Raw genomic sequence first — 20,455 nt, 5'->3', positions numbered from 1 at the left:
TTGTTAGTAAATTATTAGAAGATATTCTAAAGAACTGGATTTTTTAGTACTTGGATAGACAGGGCCTGATTAAGAATAGCCAACATGGCTTTGTGCATGGTAGGTCATATCTAACCAAACTTAGAGTTTTTTAGAAGACATTACCAGGAAAATTGAAAAATTATTCAGTTTACATTGTCTACATGGTCCTGAATGGAAGGCTGGTCAAGAAAGTTTCGGTTGCTCTGCATTCAGGATGAGGTAGTAAATTGGATTAGACATTGGCTTTGCAGGAGAAGCCAGAGAGTGATGGTAGATAGTTGCCTCGCTGACTGGAGGCTTATGAGTAGTGGTGTGCCACTGGGATCAGTGCTGGATCCGTTGTTGTTTGTCTTCTATATCTAAAATCTGGATGATAATGTGGTAAACTACATCAGCAAACTTGCAGATGACACCAAGATTTGGGGTATAGTGGACAGTGTGGAAGGCTTTCAAAGCTTGTTTCACAATCTGAACCAGCTAGAACAATAGGCTGGAAAATGGCAGATGAAATTTAATGCAGAAAAGTGCAAAGTTTTGCACTTTGAGAGGACTAACTAAGGTAGGACTTATACAGTGAACGATAGGGCAATGAGAAGTGCAGTAGAACCACGGAGTCTGGGAATACAGATCTATAATTCCTTGAAAGTGGTGTCACAGGTAGGTAGAGTCATAAAGAAAGCTTCTGGCACTTGGCCTTCATAAATCAAAGTATTAAGTACAGGAGTTGGGATGTTATGTGGAAGTTGTATAAGACATTTGTGTGGCCTAATTTGGAATATTGTGTGCAGTTCTGGCCACTTACCTTGAGGAAAGCCGTCAATAAGATTGAAAGAATGCAGAGAAAATTTACAAGCATGTTGCCAGGACTTGAGAGCCTGAGTTATAAGGAAAGATCGAATAGGTTAGGACACTTTTAAGAGGCTTCTGGATGGGTATATGAAGCTTAGAAAAATAGAGGGCTATTGGTAACCCCAGGTAATTTCTAAAGTAAGTATGTGTTCGGCACAGCATTGTGGGCCGAAGGGCCTGTATTGTGTTTTTATTATGGTTTTTATGGTTTTATGGTTATTATTATATTATGGTTATATAATATTATAATATATAATATTATTATAATATTATAATATAATATTATTATATTATGGTTTTCTATGTTTATTCCCCTAGTACGTAGGAGAATGACAGGAAGATTTGATGGAGATATTGTATGTGAAATTATGAGGAGTACAGACAGAATAAATGAAAGCAGGATTTTTCCAACTGTTAAGTGAGTCTAGACTTAGAGGTAATAGGTTAAGGATAAAAAAATGAAACATTTTAGGAAACCTGAGGGGGAACTTCTTCACTCAGAATGTGGAAAGAATTCCCAGCAGAAGTAGTGGGTTCAAGTTTGATTGCAACATTTAAGAGAAGTTTGGATAAGTACACAGATGGGAGGGGAATGGATGTCTGTGGTCTCGGTGTGGGTCAATGGGACTAGGCACAATAACAGTATGGCATGGGTTAGATGAACTGAAGGGTGTATTTCTGTGCTGTAATACCGTGCTATATCGTTTAACATGGGGATTGGGAAAGGAAATGAGACAGTTTGTGATTAACTTGGAATAGAATAAGTAGGCCAGGAGGTGTGTCTTGATATGATTATTAGCAGCTAGAAGGGCTTTCTTCACACTGTGAGACTGTATTTTGATCATCTGCAATCCAATAACCAGGAACATTTCTAAGAAATGCGAGAGGCCATGGTTGAATTTGAATGCATGTCAGAACTTTAAATGACAGATCTACTGACCTGCAAGCATATGAAGGTCAGTGATAGTGAATAGTGTGAGAAGTGAATGAAAGGATGGTGTGGAGTGCTAATGCAATACAAGTGAGAGAATATTAAGATGGAGCTCCATTCACCATACTCTCTCCGTGCTGCAGTACTGAGACTTGGGGTTTAATCTTAGGAGGGAAGTGTTGAATATATGATCCAGAAGTGTAGAAGGTAGTTAGTCATAAAGCAGTGCAGTTTAGATACAGGCCCTTTGGCCCAACTCGTCCATGCTGACCACAGCATCCAGCTAGTCCCAGTTTCCTGCATTTGCCCTTATCCCCCTAAACCTCGCCGTATACCTACCCAAATGGTTCTTAAATGATATTGTTGTACCTGCCTCAATTACTTCCTCTGGCAACTCGCTCCATATACAGTTGGCCCTCCTTATCCGTGGATTCAACCAACCGTGGATCAGGAAAACCTGGAAATTCTCTCTCCAGCACTCGTTGTTTGAGCATGTACAGACTATTTTTTTCTTGTCATTATTCCTAAATGATACAGTATAACAACTATTTACATAGTATATTGTATTAGGTATTATAAGTAATCTAGAAATGACTTAAAAGGCAGTCCCCGGGTTATGAATGAGTTCCATTCCTGAGTCCGTCTATAAGTCGGATTTGAAGTCGGAACAGGTACATCCGGTATTATTTAGTGTCAGTTAGTCTGACACTAGTTTTTCTTAGTATATAGTACATATTTTACCTTTCTATGCATATAAAACACTTAAGAAACATATGTATTTTAATAAATAAACCACTGCATGGCTTTGTAATAATTGTAGCTTTCATCGGGGCAGGGCCTTTTACATGCTCCATTAAAATTGTTCTGATCATTGACTGACTGTAGCCTGACGCTTTTCCAATGACCGATGGTGTTTCGCCTCTTTCCGATCGCTTTGTTACTTCCACCTTATTTTCATTCGTGATCGTGATTATTTTCATGAACAGAAACACTGCAGATTGAGAGCTTCACCGCCGGGTCCTAATGTACACCGCACTGAGGCTTGTTAAATAAAGTCCGGGGTTCCGCTGATTCCTAAAGACCACCACATTGAGACAGGTTAAATAAGGGACTTGAGCATCCATGTGTTTTGGTATCCGCGGGGGGGGGGGGGGTTCTCAGAACCAATCCCCCGCGGATAAGGAGGGCTGACTGTACTCATCACCCCCTGCGTGAAAAAGTTGCTTGGAATAGTCTGTCTTGATGGAGAGGTGGAACGACTCAGCCAGATATTGCTGAAAATGACCATTACCCAGTTGATGACTTCAGTATTCCCAGCCATTGCTCTCAAAACCTTTCTCTTCGTTACACGTGTGTGAACAAGATCAACAGAAAGGCAGCACTGAACCTTCCAATAATTTCCTTCATGGTTAGATTCATAGGACACAACATACATAATCATATTAACTTTATGGTTTTGATATGTGATTCCACTTTGTCAGGATTCCTTTGATGCTTGTTCCTCTCTGATTATCTGCTCCTTTACTTCCTTCTTTACTTGTTCAATTTCCTCTCCTAAGTCTGATAATTCTTTATCTACATTGATCTACCTCATGATCTGCTTTAGAATCCCTGTAATTCCCACAGTTTCCTGACCTCTCTCCCTTGATTAGCTGGTCTACTGTTGCAGTGGTAGAGTGGTGCCTCACAGCTCCAGCAACCAAGGTTCAACCATGACCTAAGGTGCTGTCTGTGTGAAGCTTTAATGTTCTTCATGTGAGATTCCTTTGGATGCTCTGGTTTCCTCCCAAAGATGTGGATTGATCGATTAATTGACATTGTAAATTTTCCCTACTGTAAGTTTATGGCAGAAGAATCAGTGTTGCCAGTCGATGAAGATGTGAATGAGAATAGGTTACAGAGAAAATGTGAACAAATAGGTCAGATTAGTTTGAGAATCAGAATAGACCCAATAGCCTTCCATCTTGCAAAAAAAGGAGAAATAATATTCCCTCCACAAGGACACCTGGCTGAGTTATCTCATCTATAACTATTCCTAACACTGCTCTCACTTTGATCAATATCATGCATATATGCATGAGGATAACTATTTGGCTTTCTTACTTATCGAGAGATTTCTTCTTGAAAGTTATTGCACTGTCTTTCCCAACAATGTTCCACTCACTGTTAGAAAACTTCCCAGCATCTATCCTTTCCAGCTTTAACCCTTCTCACTCCACCCTGCCTTTAACATCTCAAGGTGTGAGATGAATGCTATCGATGCTGAACCACACGAGGTGTTAGACCAGGTGGCTGAAAGCTTGTCCATAGACACAAGTTTCACCATGTGGTTTACATAGAACATAGACATTTACAGCCAATTACAGGCTCTTTAGCTCACAATGTTGTAGAGGAGGGAAGAGAAGCAGGGAGGTATTGGGAATAAGTTGAGTACTTGGGCTTTAGTAGGTGAGGCACGGCTGACAGTGATACAAGTTCACTGACTAGTAAATATAAATTGTTTTCTTTATTGTCACGTGTACTGAGGTACAATGAAAATGGTCATTCTATAGCATCAATACATCAAGATAATACAATGGAAAACAATTGTATGGAGTGTTACAGTTTCAGAGAAATTACAGTGCAGGCAGACAATAGGGTGCAAAGCCTAGTATGTTAAGTCCATCTTATCATACTAGGGAACCATTCAACAGTGGAATAAAAGCTATTCTTAAATCATATTCTTAAATCATGTTTTGCATCTTCTGCCTGATGGGAAGAGGGAGAAGAAAGAACGTCTGGATGAGCTGGGTCTTTGATTGTGCTGGCTGTATGGCAGAGTGAGTATAGAAGTATAGACAGTCCATGAAGGGGAGGTCTTTGTCCACATCTCTCTGTAGTTTCTTGGGTTCATGGAAAGAGCAGTTGCCGTATCAAGCATCTGGATAGGATGCTTTCTGTGGTACATCAATAACAGTTAGTGATGATCAAAGGGGATGTGCCATAATTTTTTGGCATTTTGAGGAAGTAGAGGTACTGATGCATTTTCTTGGCCTTGGTGTCTGCATGGTTGACCAGGGCAGGTTACTGATGAATGTACATGTTGTGATTTAGGCACAGGTTGCTGTTGTGCTTACCCAGTACGCTAGATGCTACTATTCTGTTGCAGGCATTATAAAAAAACTCTGAAAAATTGGAGTGTGACACTCTACGAATTGTGTAGGATATAGTGGATAATACACACTGAACACTATGATTATTGCAGTTAAAAGGGCGAAGAAGACATTGGTTAGCACCAGCCAAGGGACAGCATGTAAATATGTGTATTGCTGTTACAGCAGGCACTAGCCAGATCCCATCTGTGCTATTGTGTCTAGTCTGGTTACCTAATCATTTAAAGGATTACAATGTTGTTAATCATTTCCAGTGCAGCACATCCCTATTCTTGACTGCTGTGTTCTGTAAGGGTATAAGTGTGCAGTAATGTTTTGCCTTACAATTTTCATACAACCGCTCTTGACAGGATCATTTAATCAGTAATCCTGACTGTACTGTGTGCCTTTGGAAGTGAAGTACGCATTGTATAAATCTCTAGAAGGAGAATTGAAATCAGATGTGCTAACACTGACAAATGACAATCCTCCAAGATCATCTTCCAATCCAGGATCTGCACCATGGAACAGATTGAGACAAGCTAACGGTTCATCTTCCAAAAGTTTCACAAGGGGAGCTCTGTGATCCTGACCTTAAGAAAGAGGATGGCTTTGTAGCATCTTCACAGATGGATGCAGTGGCATGCAGAAGTTTGGGCACCCCTGGTCAAAATTTCTGTTTCTGTAAATACGCTGTTGAGTGAGTAGAAGATGAACGGAGCTCCAAAAGTCATAAAGTTAAAGATGAAACATTCTTTTCAACATTTTAAGCAAGATTAGTGTATTATTTTTGTTTTGTACAATTTTAGAGTGGGGAAAAAAGGAAAGGAGCACCATGCAAAAATTTGGGCACCCCAAGAGATTTGAGCTCTCAGATAACTTGTACCAAGGTCTCAGACCTTAACTAGCTTGTTAGGGCTATGGCTTGTTCACAGTCATCATTGGGAAAGGCGAGGTGATGCAAATTTCAAAGCTTTATAAATACCCTGACTCCTCAAACCTTGTCCCAACAATCAGTAGTCATGGGCTCCTCTAAGCAGCTGCCTAGCACTCTGAAAATTAAAATAAATGATGCCCACAAAGCCATTTCGTCAGTTCATAATGTAATTAAGAAATGGCTGTTAACAGGAACAGTGGAGGTCAAGTTGAGGACTGGAAGACCAAGAAAACTTTCCGAGAGAACTGCTCATAGGGTTGCTAGAAAGGCAAATCAAAACCACCATTTGACTGCAAAAGACCTTCTGGAAGATTTAGCAGACTCTGGAATGGTGGTGCACTGTTCTACTGTGCAGCAACACCTGCACAAATATGACCTCCATGGAAGAGTCATCAGAAGAAAACCTTTCCTGTGTCCTCACCACAAAATTCAGTGTCAGAAGTTTGCAAAGGAACATCTAAACAAGCCTGATGCATTTTGGAAACTGATGAAGTTAAAATAGAACTTTTTGGCCACAATGAGGAAAGGTATGTTTGGAGAAAAAAGGGTGCAGAATTTCATGAAAAGAACACCTCTCCAACTGTTAAGTGGTGGGGGGTGGGGTGGATTGATCATGCTTTGGGCTTGTGTTGCAGGCAGTGGCACGGGGAATATTTCACTGGTAGAGGGAAGAATTAATTCAATTAAATATCAGCAAATTCTGGAAGCAAACATCACACCGTCTTTAAAAAGCTGAAGATGAAAGGATGGCTTCTACAACAGGATAATGATCCTAAACACACCTCAAAATCCACAGTGGACTACCTCAAGAGGTGCAGGCTGAAGGTTTTGCCATGTCCCTCACAGTCCCCCGACCTAAACATCATCGAAAATCTGTGGATAGACCTCAAAAGATCAGTGCATGCAAGACGGCCCAAGAATCTCACAGAGCTAGAAACCTATTGCAAGGAAGAATGGGTGAAAATCCCCCAAACAAGAATTGAAAGACTCTTAGCTGGCTACAGAAAGCATTTACAAGCTGTGATATTTCCCAAAGGGGGTGTTACTAAGTACTGACCAGCAGGGTGCCCAAACTTTTGCTTAAGGCCCTTTTCCTTTTTTATTATTTTGAAATTGTAAAAGATGGAAATGAAAAAGTAATCTTGCTAAAAATATTAAAGAAATGTGTCATTTTTAACTTTATGCCTTTTGGAAATCAGGTCATCTTTTACTCGCTTAGCTATTCACAGTAACAGAAATTTTGACCAGGGGTGCCCAAAATTTTGCATGCCACTGTATATTGAGGATCTTTAGATCTTTCACAGTCAGTCTCTATGACAGAAAGGTCACAGATGCACAGCCTCTAAGAACTTCCTGTCCTCTGTCGTGGAGATGTTAGATGATAGCAAGCAGGAGAGTCTGGGCTCCTGGAAGCAGCAGCTTACTGGCTGAGTTATATTCGGCTTTGTGAGATTGGATGATTCTGGCTGACAGCTCTATGAGGAAAGGCATCATTACCCTCTTTTAACAGCAGAAGGGGAGAGGGATGACATCAGGAATTGGAAATCCATTTCATTGTTGAATGAAGACTCAAGATTCTGTTCAAAGATATTGCCAACATAGTCAGGTCTGCTCTGGGAAAGCTGATCTATTTAGATCAAATTGGTGCTGTACCTAGCAGGAAGATCTTTGACAGCCTTGCATTGCTTAGAGATATCATCACTAAATGCCTTTGACAGGAGATCACACATACATGATGCACGTGCTCTCCAAAATGGGCTTTAGGGAAGGAATCAGAAGTTGGATCCAACTGGTTTACCCAGACATCTGCAGTACAGTCCAAAACATAACTTCTCCATCAAGTCTGGAGTCATACAGGACTGCCAATTCTCCAGTCTTGGTTGTATGCTATATAGAACCCATTGCCAAAGCCATTAGGAAGGATGAGAGCTAAGAAGAGAATTGCCAGGTGGTGGAGGGATGCAGGTAAAATCCTCCCTATACATTGGCAATATCACCATCTTCTGTTTGGATCTAAGGTTGGTTCGCAGACTGATTAGCACCTGCAATTAGTCTGAGTTGGCATCAGGGCCAAAGCTTTAAAAGCAAGACCACACTCTTCTGCAACTGGCCTGACTTGATCCAGTGTCCTCTTCACCCTTCAGGTGCTGGGAATCTAGTTCAGAGGGACTGAAGCAGGCAACAAGATTTGTCTGGAGTGGATTGGAAAGGTAAAACAGAAATTGGGACTATGGGGATGCTCCCTATTGATAACTGAGAAGAACCTGGTCATCCTGTGTGAGGTGCTTTCAGGGCTGCTGTACTTGGCCCATCCCCCACTCCACCAGCTTGGAAATCACTCACGCTATCTTCAGGTTCATGTGGGGATCCAAGATGGAGTGAGTCAAATGGATCACAATGCAGAAAACTGGAGAACAGGGGAAGAAATGTACCCAATGTCATTCTCACCCTGATGGCCACCTTTGGGTGTTGGTGCATCAGGCTGTGTGTGGAACCTAAGTATGTGGGCACCAAGTATCACTACATGCTGAGGTACTATCTCTCTCCAGTGTTGTAAAGGATGGGCCTGGATTCATTACCATACAGCATCCAGTCAGCTGGACATTGCTACACTGCCTGTCCTTTGTGGAAAATTTCTTCGAGACCAACACCCTTGACACATCCTGCAGATGCTGAAGGAGAAGGAATTGATGGATACAGTGGACTCGTTCCCTGTGCTGCTGACTGGCACAGTCCAGGCTCAGGCCATCTACCAGAATGCCTCATTGCCAGACCTCACCAGTAGTAACTAAGATCTTGCCTGGATGGCGGTGAGAAGTGCCCTCCCAGTCAGATCCTGTGCAGTGACTGCAGTGGGGACAAGTGATTGATCATTTCTTTGTGGACTATAGGTTCGTGAAGAGGGTGTGGATAAAGATGCAAGCATCTGTGTCATTGTTCATCCCAAGCTGCTGCGTGACAGAGGACTTTCTGATCTATAGTCTATGCCCAGGGACAGACAGAAAGAGACACAGACACATACATACACGCACATGCACACGCACACACACACACACGCACGCATTAAGTGCTGCTGGAAGATCAACTTGGTGAAAAACGCTGTTTGATCTGCTTGCAACATGTTGGTCCACCAGACATTGCACAGTTTATTCCTGTAAATAATTTTAAGATCATGAATAAAGCTTATATTGATATAAAATGTTCATTTTTACAGCAGCAGTATAGTGCAAAACAGTGCAAATAAAAGGAATAATGATGCTTCCTTGTGTCAGGTACCATTCAGAAATCTAAAGGCAGAAGTGAAAAAGCTGTATCTGTATCACTAAGTTTGCAGCTTCAGGCTCACTGATCATAGTAGTGAGAAGAGGGCATGTCCTGGATGGTGAGGATCCTTGGCAATAGATACCTTCTTCCTGAGGCACGGCCTTTTGAAGATATCCTTGGTGGTGGAGAGGTTGTGCCTGTGATAGAGCCAACTGAGTGTACACCTTCCTGCAGCACCTTGTATTTTGTGCATTTGAGCCTCTATATCAGGCTTTGATGCAACAGGTTAGAATACACTCCAACTGGACATCAGTAGAAGTTTGGAAGATTCTTTGATGACATGAATCTCCTTAAAGTCTTAATGAAGTAGAGCTGTAGATATGCTTCTGTATAATTAGAAACATAGAAAACCTACAGCACAATACAGGCCCTTCGGCCCACAAAACTGTGCCGAACATGTCCCTACCTTAGAAATTGCTAGGCTTACCTATAGCCCTCTATTTTACTAAGCTCCATGTACCTATCTAAAAGCCTCTTAAAAGACCCTATCGTATTTGCCTCCACCACTGTTGCTGGCAGCCCATTTCATGCACTCACCACTCTCTTGAGTAAAAAATTTACCCCTGACATCTCCTCTGTACTTACACCCCAGCACCTTAAACCTGTGTCCTTTTGTGGCAACCATTTCAGCCCTGGGAAAAAGACTCTGACTATCCACATGATCAATACCTCTCATCATCTTGTACATCTCTATCAGGTCACCTGTCATCTTCCTTTGCTCCAAGGAGAAAAGGCTGAGTTCACTCAACCTATTCTCATAAGGCATGCTCCCCAATCCAGGCAACATCCTTGTAAATCTCCTCTGCACCCTTTCTATGGCTTCCACATCCTTCCTGTAGTGAGGTGACCAGAACTGAGCACAGTACTCCAAGTGGGGTCTGACCAGGATCCTATATAGCTGCAACATTACCTCTTGGCTCCTAAATTCAATTCCACAATTGATGAAGGCCAGTACACCATATGCCTTCTTAAACACAGAATCAACCTGTGCAGCTGCTTTGAGCATCCTACGGACTCTGACCCCAAAATCCCTCTAATCCTCCACACTGCCAAGAGTCTTACCATTAATACTATATTCTGCCATCATATTTGACCTGCCAAAATGCACCACTTCACACTTATTTGGGTTGAACTCCATCTGCCACTTCTCAGCCCAGTTTTGCATCCTATCAATGCCCTGCTGTAACCTGACAGCCCTCCACACTATCCAGAACACCTCCAACCTTTGTGTCATCAGCAAGCTCACTAACCCATCCCTCCACTTCCTCATCCAGGTCATTTATGAAAATCACGAAGAGTAAGGGTCCCAAAACAGATCCCTGAGGCACTCCACTGGTGACCGAACCCCATGCAGAATATGACCCGTCTACAACCATTCTTTGCCTTCTGTGGGTAAGCCAGTTCTGGATCCACAAAGCAAGGTCCTCATGGATCCCATGCCTCCTTACTTTCTCAATAAGCCTTGCATGGGTACCTTATTAGATGCCTTGCTGAAAACCATATACACTACATCTACTGCTCTTCCTTTATCAATGTGTTTAGTCACATCCTCAAATAATTCAATCAAACTCGTAAGGCACGACCTGCCCTTTAGAAAGCCATGCTGACTATTCATAATCATATTATACCTCTCCAAATGTCCATAAATCTTGTCTCTCAGGATCTTCTCCAACAACTTACCAACCACTGAGGTAAGACTCACTGGTCTTTAATTTCCTGGGCTCCCTTTCTTGAACAAAGGAACAACATCCACAACCCTCCAATCCTCCGGACCCTCTCCTGTCCTCATTATAATGCAAAGATCGTCGCCAGAGGCTCAGCAATCTCCTCCCTCGACTCCCACAGTAGCCTGGGATATGTTTCATCCGGTCCTGGCGACTTATCCACTTTGAGTCAATGTGTTGCTTTTGCAGGCAACGGTACACTTTGCATCATTAAATGAGATGCACTGGTACCTTGTAGTAGATTGAAGTATTATGGCTGTGCTGCATCTTAAGGGGCCACACTTACAGGGAAGTGATCAAACACAGTGATGATAGGCCAGCTGATGTTTTATTGGATGTCCTGATTATCATTTCTTACCTGACAGCATCCCACCTTCTACCACACACCCACTCTGTCTTCTCCCACACCCCATGCAGCCACGACCTGCCTCTTGTACCCCCATGACCAGCACACCTCCCTGTCTTGTCTCTCACACCTTTCCTTCTGCTGCCTCACATCATCATAATCATCAGTATCTTGCTCCCTCACCCTCACTGCCCTGAGCCGTCAAATCCCACCTTCAAAACTTCTGCCATTGGTGGCTCCTGCTGCTATCTCACCTACATCTGTGCAGAGTCTGTCAGCAGAAATGCAAGTAATACAGTGTAGGCCACAAGTAAATTTATAATGAGTAGTTTTTGATTGCTATTTATGCAATTAATAATGTATTAGATTTTCCTTCAGTGATGTTACAGCTGATGCTGGGGTTCATCTCAGCAAGTGTGGCATTGCATTCTTTTAGTTCTGTTTAGGCTACTTGCTCAAACTCTTGGGTCCTACGTCTGCACTCTACCTGTTTCATGAACCTGTCTTTATACAGTAACGTGGCTACAAGTTGACTAGCCCTGTCCGTTATATTCATTTGTTACGCTCCAGGATAACGTTACAGTGAATGGCTGTGAGCCTACGTGCGCTTGGCAACTGTTACCAAGAGACATAAAGAGAGAAAGCAGCTCGGATGGCCATTGGTGGTTCAGCAGCTGCTGCTCATTTGGAAGCAGGAAACCAAGGTAGCTGGAGTAGAGAATTCTTCCGCATCAGCTGTGATGGTGCAGACAAGGGGCTCAGGTGCAGCTGCTGAGGGACAGGAGTATGCAGTAGCAGCGCTAATGTGCCACTGAAAGGATTGCTTCTCAAGCACAATGAAGGTGCCAGACTCCTTGCTAAATCACGAGATTGCTGCATAATTCTGTCAGCATTCCTTTTCGCAAGTCCGTAGCAGTGATTAATATATGTGGAAGGCTGAGGATTTCAAATTGTGCAGGAATACAGCTTGCACTGCTATTTTTGCCCACTTCGCTTACTTATCAATTGATTTCCCGATGCTCTCAGTATTTCAGAAGACTTCAACGGGAGAAGAAATGTAACATGTAGAGATCAGTGTGAGAGGCTTGTGCATTTCTTCCAGGGCTCATCGTCTTTTCCCGCTCTTCATACAATATCTCTGAATGAACAGCTGGAAGCAGTACACTGGAGGGAGCTCGTCAACAGCATTGCAATACTGAGGTGTGTCAGCAGCCCGCTGTTGCTGAGGAGGCATGTGCGGCTGTTAAACGCTGACTGCAGAGACTAACAAGAGCAGCAGAGTGAGCCGGAGGAGCGGAACGAGCCGCAGAAACAGCAGCAGCAATAACAGATGCCTTGCCAGCGATCTGCAGTCACTGTGGACTGTAGCCCACACCCATCTGTGTCATGAACCACTCCACGACTGAATGGAATTCCAGGAACCTGAGCAATACCTCAGCCAACTTATCCAATCACCACGCTTGCCCTCTCGGCTTTGGCTACGACATGGTTGATGTATGTGTTTTGGAGACTGTGATTATTGTGCTGTTGACAGCCCTGATCATCGTGGGGAATCTGACAGTCATCTTTGTGTTCCACTGTGCCCCTCTCCTTCACCACTACACCACCAGTTATTTCATCCAGACGATGGCCTATGCCGACCTGCTGGTAGGGGTAAGCTGCTTGGTTCCTGCTCTCTCCCTCCTTCACTACTCCACAGGTATGCAAGAGTCCCTGACCTGCCAGGTGTTTGGGTACATCATTTCAGTGTTGAAAAGCGTTTCTATGGCATGCCTGGCATGCATCAGTATTGACCGCTACCTTGCCATAACCAAACCATTGTCCTACAGCCAACTGGTAACTCCATGCCGCCTCAGGATCTGTATCATTCTTATATGGATTTACTCTGGGACAGTGTTCTTGCCCTCATTCTTTGGATGGGAGAAACCTGGATATCATGGAGACATCTTTGAATGGTGTGCCACCTTTTGGGAAACTAATGTGTACTTCACAGGCTTTATAGTCTGCTTGTTATATGCCCCAGCAGCCTTCATTATCTGTTTCACCTACTTCCACATATTTAAAATCTGCCGGCAACACACCAAAGAAATCAACGAACGCCGTGCCCGATTCCCTAGCCAGGAGGCGGAATCTGCTGAAGGCAGCCCCAGCCCCGACCGGCGCTATGCAATGGTCCTGTTTCGGATTACAAGTGTTTTCTATGTGCTGTGGCTTCCCTACATTGTTTATTTCCTGCTAGAGAGCTCACGTGTGCTGGAAAGCCCTTCACTGTCCTTTGTGACGACTTGGCTGGCCATCAGCAACAGCTTCTGCAATTGCCTCATCTACAACCTCTCAAACAGCGTCTTCAGGCTGGGATTACGGAGACTATGGGAGACCCTCTGCTCACTGAGCAGGTGTTTTGGAGATGAATCTCAGCGAGATCCCATACCCAGGAAAAGAGCTCATTCCTGCTCCATATGATGATTTACCTATCCGAAGGAGATACACCAGTATGGCATTCTGTATGGTCTTGCACCTTTACGTGAAGACGTGTAAAAGAGCAAAGACATCAATGACCAAAGGGCTCCTCGGAAATGTGGAATGTGGGCACAGGAGGAAGGAATTTATGCCCTCCACCTGTTTTGCCATTTGGTTAGGACATTGCTTAAGATCATCTGTCCTCTTTGGTTCTGTACCCATAATATTCAAAATGGCTCTGTAACCTTTAGTATCTGCCCTAGACAAAGTAGCAATATATTTTGAAATTTTCAATTGAACCTCAGATTTTGGTGTAAAGTTCTAGACATCTACTACTCCGAATAGGGTGAAAGCCTCCTAATGTTTCCACAGTTTGGAAATGCAGTGAAACTCAATTGATGTTTTAACCACTGAAAGCCCTCAGCTCCATTCTTAGAGTAACTGACTGGTTAGTGGATTGCATTTACTGCATTATAATAAAGAATAGAAAAGCTGAGGAGTGAAGTCAGTTTTGTGAAGAGTGCACACTGTGACATTCTATCAATTGTTCACTGTCTGGTCATTGGGAGTATGGCGCAGTAATTTGTACAACTTTCTGTAGGAACCTTAACACTTTTACTCGATGTGCCATCTTCTGTGGTAGGCAGCAGTTCTTTATAATATTTCAGTGTCAGCTTGCAGATGTACTAAATAGGTGGAGTTTATTCTTTGTCTGCATCTGATGTACTTTTACATGTTCAGTAGTTCAAGGTGAACTGTTTCAATTTGAGCAGGAATTGAATTCATTTTCAAATTTAAACACTAAAAGTAATTAAAAGCATACAGTGCAGTTAATCATTATTATCCCAAAAGATGCTACTCGTCATTGTGTCTGCAACAATGACTTGGCTCGTACCATCTGTGGTTCTGGCACAGTTGAGGAGAGCTTAGTGAACGAAAGTGTTACAAATGCCCACCTGGCTTGCTCATTTCATAGACATCGAGATTAATTATTTAGAGAGTTAAGGAGAGAATCTTCTGATTTTCTTCATATTATTGTGCCACTCAGGAATATGTCGTAAAAAGGAAAGCAGTACTTGTACTGATGTCAGTGTAAATGATGTTGATTAACCCCTTGAGTTCTCCAGTTCCATCACTGTTGATCAGCATTGACTGGGGTGGAATTGTGCAGCATTCCTCCACTTTAAATGTCAAGTGGCAAAGCCAGCTTTCCGTTGATATGACAGATGCAAAAACGTTGCTGCGGCACACAAAGGGCTATGTACTGTGCGATAAGGAAGAGTTAAGCAGTAAGAATGTAACATTAAATTATTGCAAAACTATTGATTTATTAACTTTTACATTAAAAACAGATATATAATCTATTTCAACGGCTTGTATTCTTGAGGTCAATAAATGGATAATGCTAAATTGAATGAATATAATTGTCTCCCAGTTCAATGCATTCAGCCACAGGCTTCGACTGCTTATTAATGCATGGGTTGGATTTATTCAATAAAGGCACACTTGGGTTACTAGAATGGGTCTTTTAAAAGACTGCATTTTCACGGCTTTTGATTTTTGTCAGTACAAGATGCATTGTGCTTCTTTCACCCTCGGCTGAATTTCATTTCACTTCACAGTTCTTTCTCAGGATACATGATCACAAGGAAGCAGAAGTAGGCTATTCGGCTTCAAGCCTGGTCTGCCATTCGTTCTGATTTTGTCTGATCTACCCCAGGCCTCAACAGCTGTTCTTGCCAATTGGTATTTGGTATTCTCACTTGTGCCAAGTGAAAAGCTTTTGTTTATGTGACATGCAGACAGATCATTCCATACATAAGTATATCAAAGTAGTAGACATGGAAAATATAGGAGTGTCGAATTTAGTGTTACAGTTGTAGAGAAGGTGCAGTGCAGGTAGACAAATAAGATGCAAGGACCATGCCAAGGTAGATTGAGCAATCAGGAGTTCATCTTTATCATATAAGAGATCTATTTGAGAGTCTTATCATCAAAAATTCATCCTCCACCAGCTTAGAGACTACTGATAACCTCTACAGTCCTCTGGGTTAGGGCAGAGTCTCTCTTCCAGTATAGCTTTGCTGCCAAATGCAGTCTTCACAAATCATCTCTCTCCATTTCTGCTTTCTCAAAGTTGCCCATCTTCAAGGTGTCAGTTGACCCAGCTCTTTAATATATCTTCACTTTTCTCATTTCTGTTTTTTGAATAAAAGTGTAAAGTCTGTTCTGTAGAGCTGTATCCATATAGTCCAATGAGCATTTCCTGCTACCCCGAAACTGCAGCACCTTAGAAAGATATGGTTCTGTAAGTTTTCAGCATGGGAGATTGCTCTCTGCTCACATTTGCTGTGGGGAGGGGGGGGGGGGGGTAAAGGTCTGCGTTGACAATACTCCAGGTGAAGCTCTGGTCTCAGGTGTGTCATTTTCAGTTGTGTATCCCCAGGAGTACTTATAGTGCTAGGTTCCAGTATGATGCCATTGCATTTACTATCGTGCAATTGCTTTTTCTTTGTAAACTGGGATTTCTCATTCAATTAAAGCAAGGGAAACCAATTGCTTTTGGAGGTACAGCAACATGTCAGCTGTGCTCAGTAGTACTCTTGCTGTGCGTTAGAAAGTTGTGTGTTCAAACCCTGTCTACTCCAACCCCTCCCCCCCCCCCACCATGCCCAACATAATTTAGGGACGGACTGCTGTATGTTTTTAATTAAAACATTGAATCAAGAACATGACTGAAAACAATTAATAAAGCAGTAAGGAGAAAAAAGATGAAAGATAAGCTAGCCAATACATAAAAGAGGATACCAAAAGTTTTTTTCAGATATATGAAGTGTAAAAGAAAGGTGAGAGTGGCTATCAGACCGCTGGAAAATTACATTGGAGACTTTGCAATGGTGGACAAATTTAAGTATTACACATGCCTTCACTGTGGAAGACACTAACAGAATGCCAGAAATTCACAAGTGTCAGCAGAGCAGAAGTGAGTGTAGTCACTATTACTAAGGACAAGGTGTTTGGGAACCTGAAAGACCTGAAAGTGGACATGTAACCTCAACCAGGTCAACTACACCACAGGGTTCTGAAAGAGGTTGCTGAAGAGACTGTGGAGGCATTCGGAATAATCTTTCATGAATCACTGGATTCTGGAATGGGTTCTGGAGGACTGGAAAACTGCAAATGTCATTCCTTCTAAGAAGGGAGTGAGGCAGAAGAAAGGAAATTATAGGCCAGTTAGCCTTACTTGAGTGGTAAGATGTTAGAGTCCATTATTAAGGATGAGGTTTTGGGGTACTTGGAGGCACATGATTAAATATTGATTCCCTTAAGGGGAAATCTTGCTGCCAAATTTGTTGGAGTCCTTTGTAGAAATAGCAGGCGAGCTAGACAGAGAGTCAGGTTTTGTTTTCTTGGATTTTCAGAAGGTCGTTGACAAGGTGCCAAACATGAGGCTGCTAAATAAGATAAGAGCCTATGGTATTACAGGAAACATACTAGCATGGATAGAAAATTGACTGACTTACAAGAGGTAAAGAATGGGAATAAAGGGAGCATTTTCCGGCTAGCTGTGGTAACTAGTGGCATTCATCAGGGGTCAGTGTTGGGACTCTTTTACATTATACGTCATTGATTTGGATGACAGAGTAGATGCTTTATGACCAAGTTTCCAGATGATACAAAGATGGGTGGAGGGGCAGGTAATGTTGAGGAACTAGAGAGGCTACAGAAGGACTTGGACAGTTTAGGAGAAAGGGCTCAGAAGTGGCAGATGGGATACAGTTTACAGTGTATGGTCATGTACTTTGGTAGAATGAATAAAGACATTTTTTAGACAGAGAGCAAATTCAGAAATCAGAGGTGCAAAGAAACTTGGGAGTCCTTGTTCAGGATTCCCTAAAGGTTAATTTGCAGGTTGAGTCATTGATAAGGAAGGCAAGTGCAATGTTAGCATTAATTTCGTAATGCTGAGGCTTTATAAGGCATTGATCAGACTGCACTTGCAGTTTTGGACCCCTTATCTAAGAAAGATTGTGCTGGCATTGGAGAGGGTCCAGTGGAAGTTCATAAGAATGATTCTGGGAATGAAAGGGTTAATGTATGAGGCAGATTTGGCCCTGAGCCTGTACTCGCTGGAGCTTGAGTGAGGTGGGATCTCATTGAAATCTATCAAATGTTGAAAGGCCTAGATAGAGTGAATGTGAAGAGAATGTTTTGTACATCGGGGGAGACTATGACCAGAGGGCACATCTCAGAATACATGAGAATAAATGGGAAGGAATCTCTTTAGCCAGTGGGTGGTGAATCTGCAGAAGTCATTGTCACAGACACCTATGGAGGCCAAGTCACTGGTTATATTTAAAGTGGATGTTGCTAGGTTCTTGATTAGAAAGGTTACTGAGAGAAGACAGGAGGATGGAGTTGAGAGGGGAATAAATCAGCCATGCATCCTATGAATGCGTTTAAAATGAAAAGAAATTATGTTTCTAGAACCATCACTTTGCAGGGGAGATGCCACAAATGGTTTGCTAAAACCTTGCTTTAGAGTTCCCCTTTTCCTGATAGAAGGAAGATTATAGAGCTTTATAGAGGGTCCATCCCCTCAGCCCTCTGCTGTGTACCAATTAGCTTGTCTTGGTCTTTTTGAAGATGGGGATGAAAAGGACCTTGACATTGAAATATATAAATATAGGCTGAAGAGATTTTGGAATTGGTTTATTATTGTCACATGTATTGAGATACAGTGAAAAGCTTAGATGTGGGACCTTGTTAAATGCAAGTTTTAAAGGATTATATATAAGGAATGCTGGTTCCCTTGATGAGTGATTTAAAAACACACCTTTTCTATACTCACTGTAATCTGGAATGTGCTAGCTTGACATTTGGTAAAACTATGGAAACAATAAAAGCTTGAGAATGTGGCCTTTCCCTTCCATTACTGGAAGTAATATAAGGTATCTTGGTCACACTGCTGTTTTCCTGTTAGCCTTTATTCCCCACCTAGATGTAATTAAATCATTCAGATGGTCTAATTAAAAGTGAAAGTATGCAGAGACCTGAAATAGAAATGGTTCCAGGCAAGTTCCTTGGAAAGGTTAATACCAGGGAAGTAGAGTTTGCACTGTGAGAGAATTTGCTGAATGCATGTAGATCCCACTATGACTTAACTCTGTTGTATATTATAACTTGCCTGCTTCCTCATTTTACATTCCTCCTCAACATATTGTGATATCCTTCTAAGAATATTTACAATCCTTTTTTAATGTTATCTAAATACAGTTTCCCCCCACTATTCAAAGGTAGAGCATTCCTATGAAACAGTTCGTAAGCTGGAATGTCGTAAAGTGAAGAAGCAATTACCACTTATTTATATGGGAAAAATTTGTGAGTGTTCGCAGACCCAAAAACTAACCTACCAAATCATGCCAAATAACACATAAAACCTAAAATAACAGTAACACATAGTAAATGCAGGAATGATCTGATAAATATACAGCCTATATAATGTAGGAATACTTTTCTACAATTATTACAGCACTGTCCACCGCAGCGAAAATCTCACGCAAGCCCTCTCGGCAGCACTCGTGGCAAAAACACACAGTGGAACATACAAATTCTGTCCTCTCAAGATTTCACTTTTGAAGGCTTCCTACTTACCAAGCAAACCTGCAGGAATCCACTTGTCCCAATCCACACTTGTTATGATCTTTCTAATACCATCAAAGTCGGCCTTTCTCCAATTTATGAGCTTAACCTGAGGACCAGACCTATCCTTTTCTATTATAGTTTCCAGATAGTTTCAATTATCTTGAAACTAATGAAATTATGATCACTAGGTCCAAAGTGTTCCCCTACACATACAACTGTCACCTGTCCTGGCTCATTCCCTAAAAGGAGATCCAGTATCTTACACCCTCTAGCTGGGACATCTTTACATTGATTAAGGAAACTTCCCTGAACAGTATGGGAGTCTGAGTCAATATGTGGAAAGATAAAATCACCTACCATAACAACCTTATGTTTCTTGCAACTGTTTGCGATCTCACTATAAATTTGTTCCTCTAAATCCCACTGACTATTGGGTAGTCTATAATATAATCCCTTTAAAGTGATCAACCCATTCTTATTCTTCAACTCCACCCATAAAGCCTCAGTAGATGAGCTCTTCAGTCTGCCCTGACTGAGGGTTGCTGTCTCATTTTTTTCCTGATTAGTAAAGCCACCCTTTAGTCCTCTCATTCCATCATGTCTAAAACAACAGAATCCCAGAACATTGAGGTGCCAGTCCTGCCCATCCTGCAAACAAGTCTCACTAATGATCACAATTTCATAATTCCACGTGCTGATCCATGCTCTAAGTTCATCTGCCTTTCCTACAATACTCCTTGCATTGAAATATATGCAACTCAGAACATTATTCCCACTATGATTTTTGATTCCTGTCTTTCTATGCAACCTTAAAAACATCTTTTCCCAATATACCTCTGCAACTCTAGTTTAAACACCACCCCTCTCTCCCGTGCAGCACTAGCAAACCTTCCTGCAAGGTTTTTAGTCCCCCTCTAGTTCAGGTGCAAACCATCCTGTCTGTACAGGTCCCACCATCCTTGGAGAATAGCCCAATAATCAAAACTCTGAAGCCCTCCCTTAAGCATCATCTCTTTAGCCATGTATTATACAGCATTATCTTCCATTTCTGGCCTCACTAGCACATGGTACAGGTTGTGTCAGAAA

General features: G+C 42.1%; 2 protein-coding genes across 6 annotated transcripts in view; both read left to right on the top strand.

The window, feature by feature from the left end:
- rabgap1l (RAB GTPase activating protein 1-like) overlaps nucleotides 1-20,455 on the top strand; it is a 587,017-nt gene that overhangs the window by 206,639 nt on the left and 359,923 nt on the right. The window lies entirely within an intron of this gene.
- LOC140736613 (G-protein coupled receptor 52-like) lies at nucleotides 12,411-14,199 on the top strand. Its single transcript, XM_073062434.1, has one exon. The coding sequence runs from the start codon at nucleotides 12,650-12,652 to the stop codon at nucleotides 13,724-13,726; it is 1,077 nt and encodes a 358-aa protein (XP_072918535.1). The 5' UTR covers nucleotides 12,411-12,649; the 3' UTR covers nucleotides 13,727-14,199.

This window comes from Hemitrygon akajei, chromosome 12 (assembly GCF_048418815.1).
Source record: "Hemitrygon akajei chromosome 12, sHemAka1.3, whole genome shotgun sequence".
Lineage (NCBI taxonomy): Eukaryota > Metazoa > Chordata > Chondrichthyes > Myliobatiformes > Dasyatidae > Hemitrygon > Hemitrygon akajei.
The sequence above is the reverse complement of the archived record's forward strand: the minus strand, read 5'-3'. Positions and strand labels throughout refer to the sequence as shown.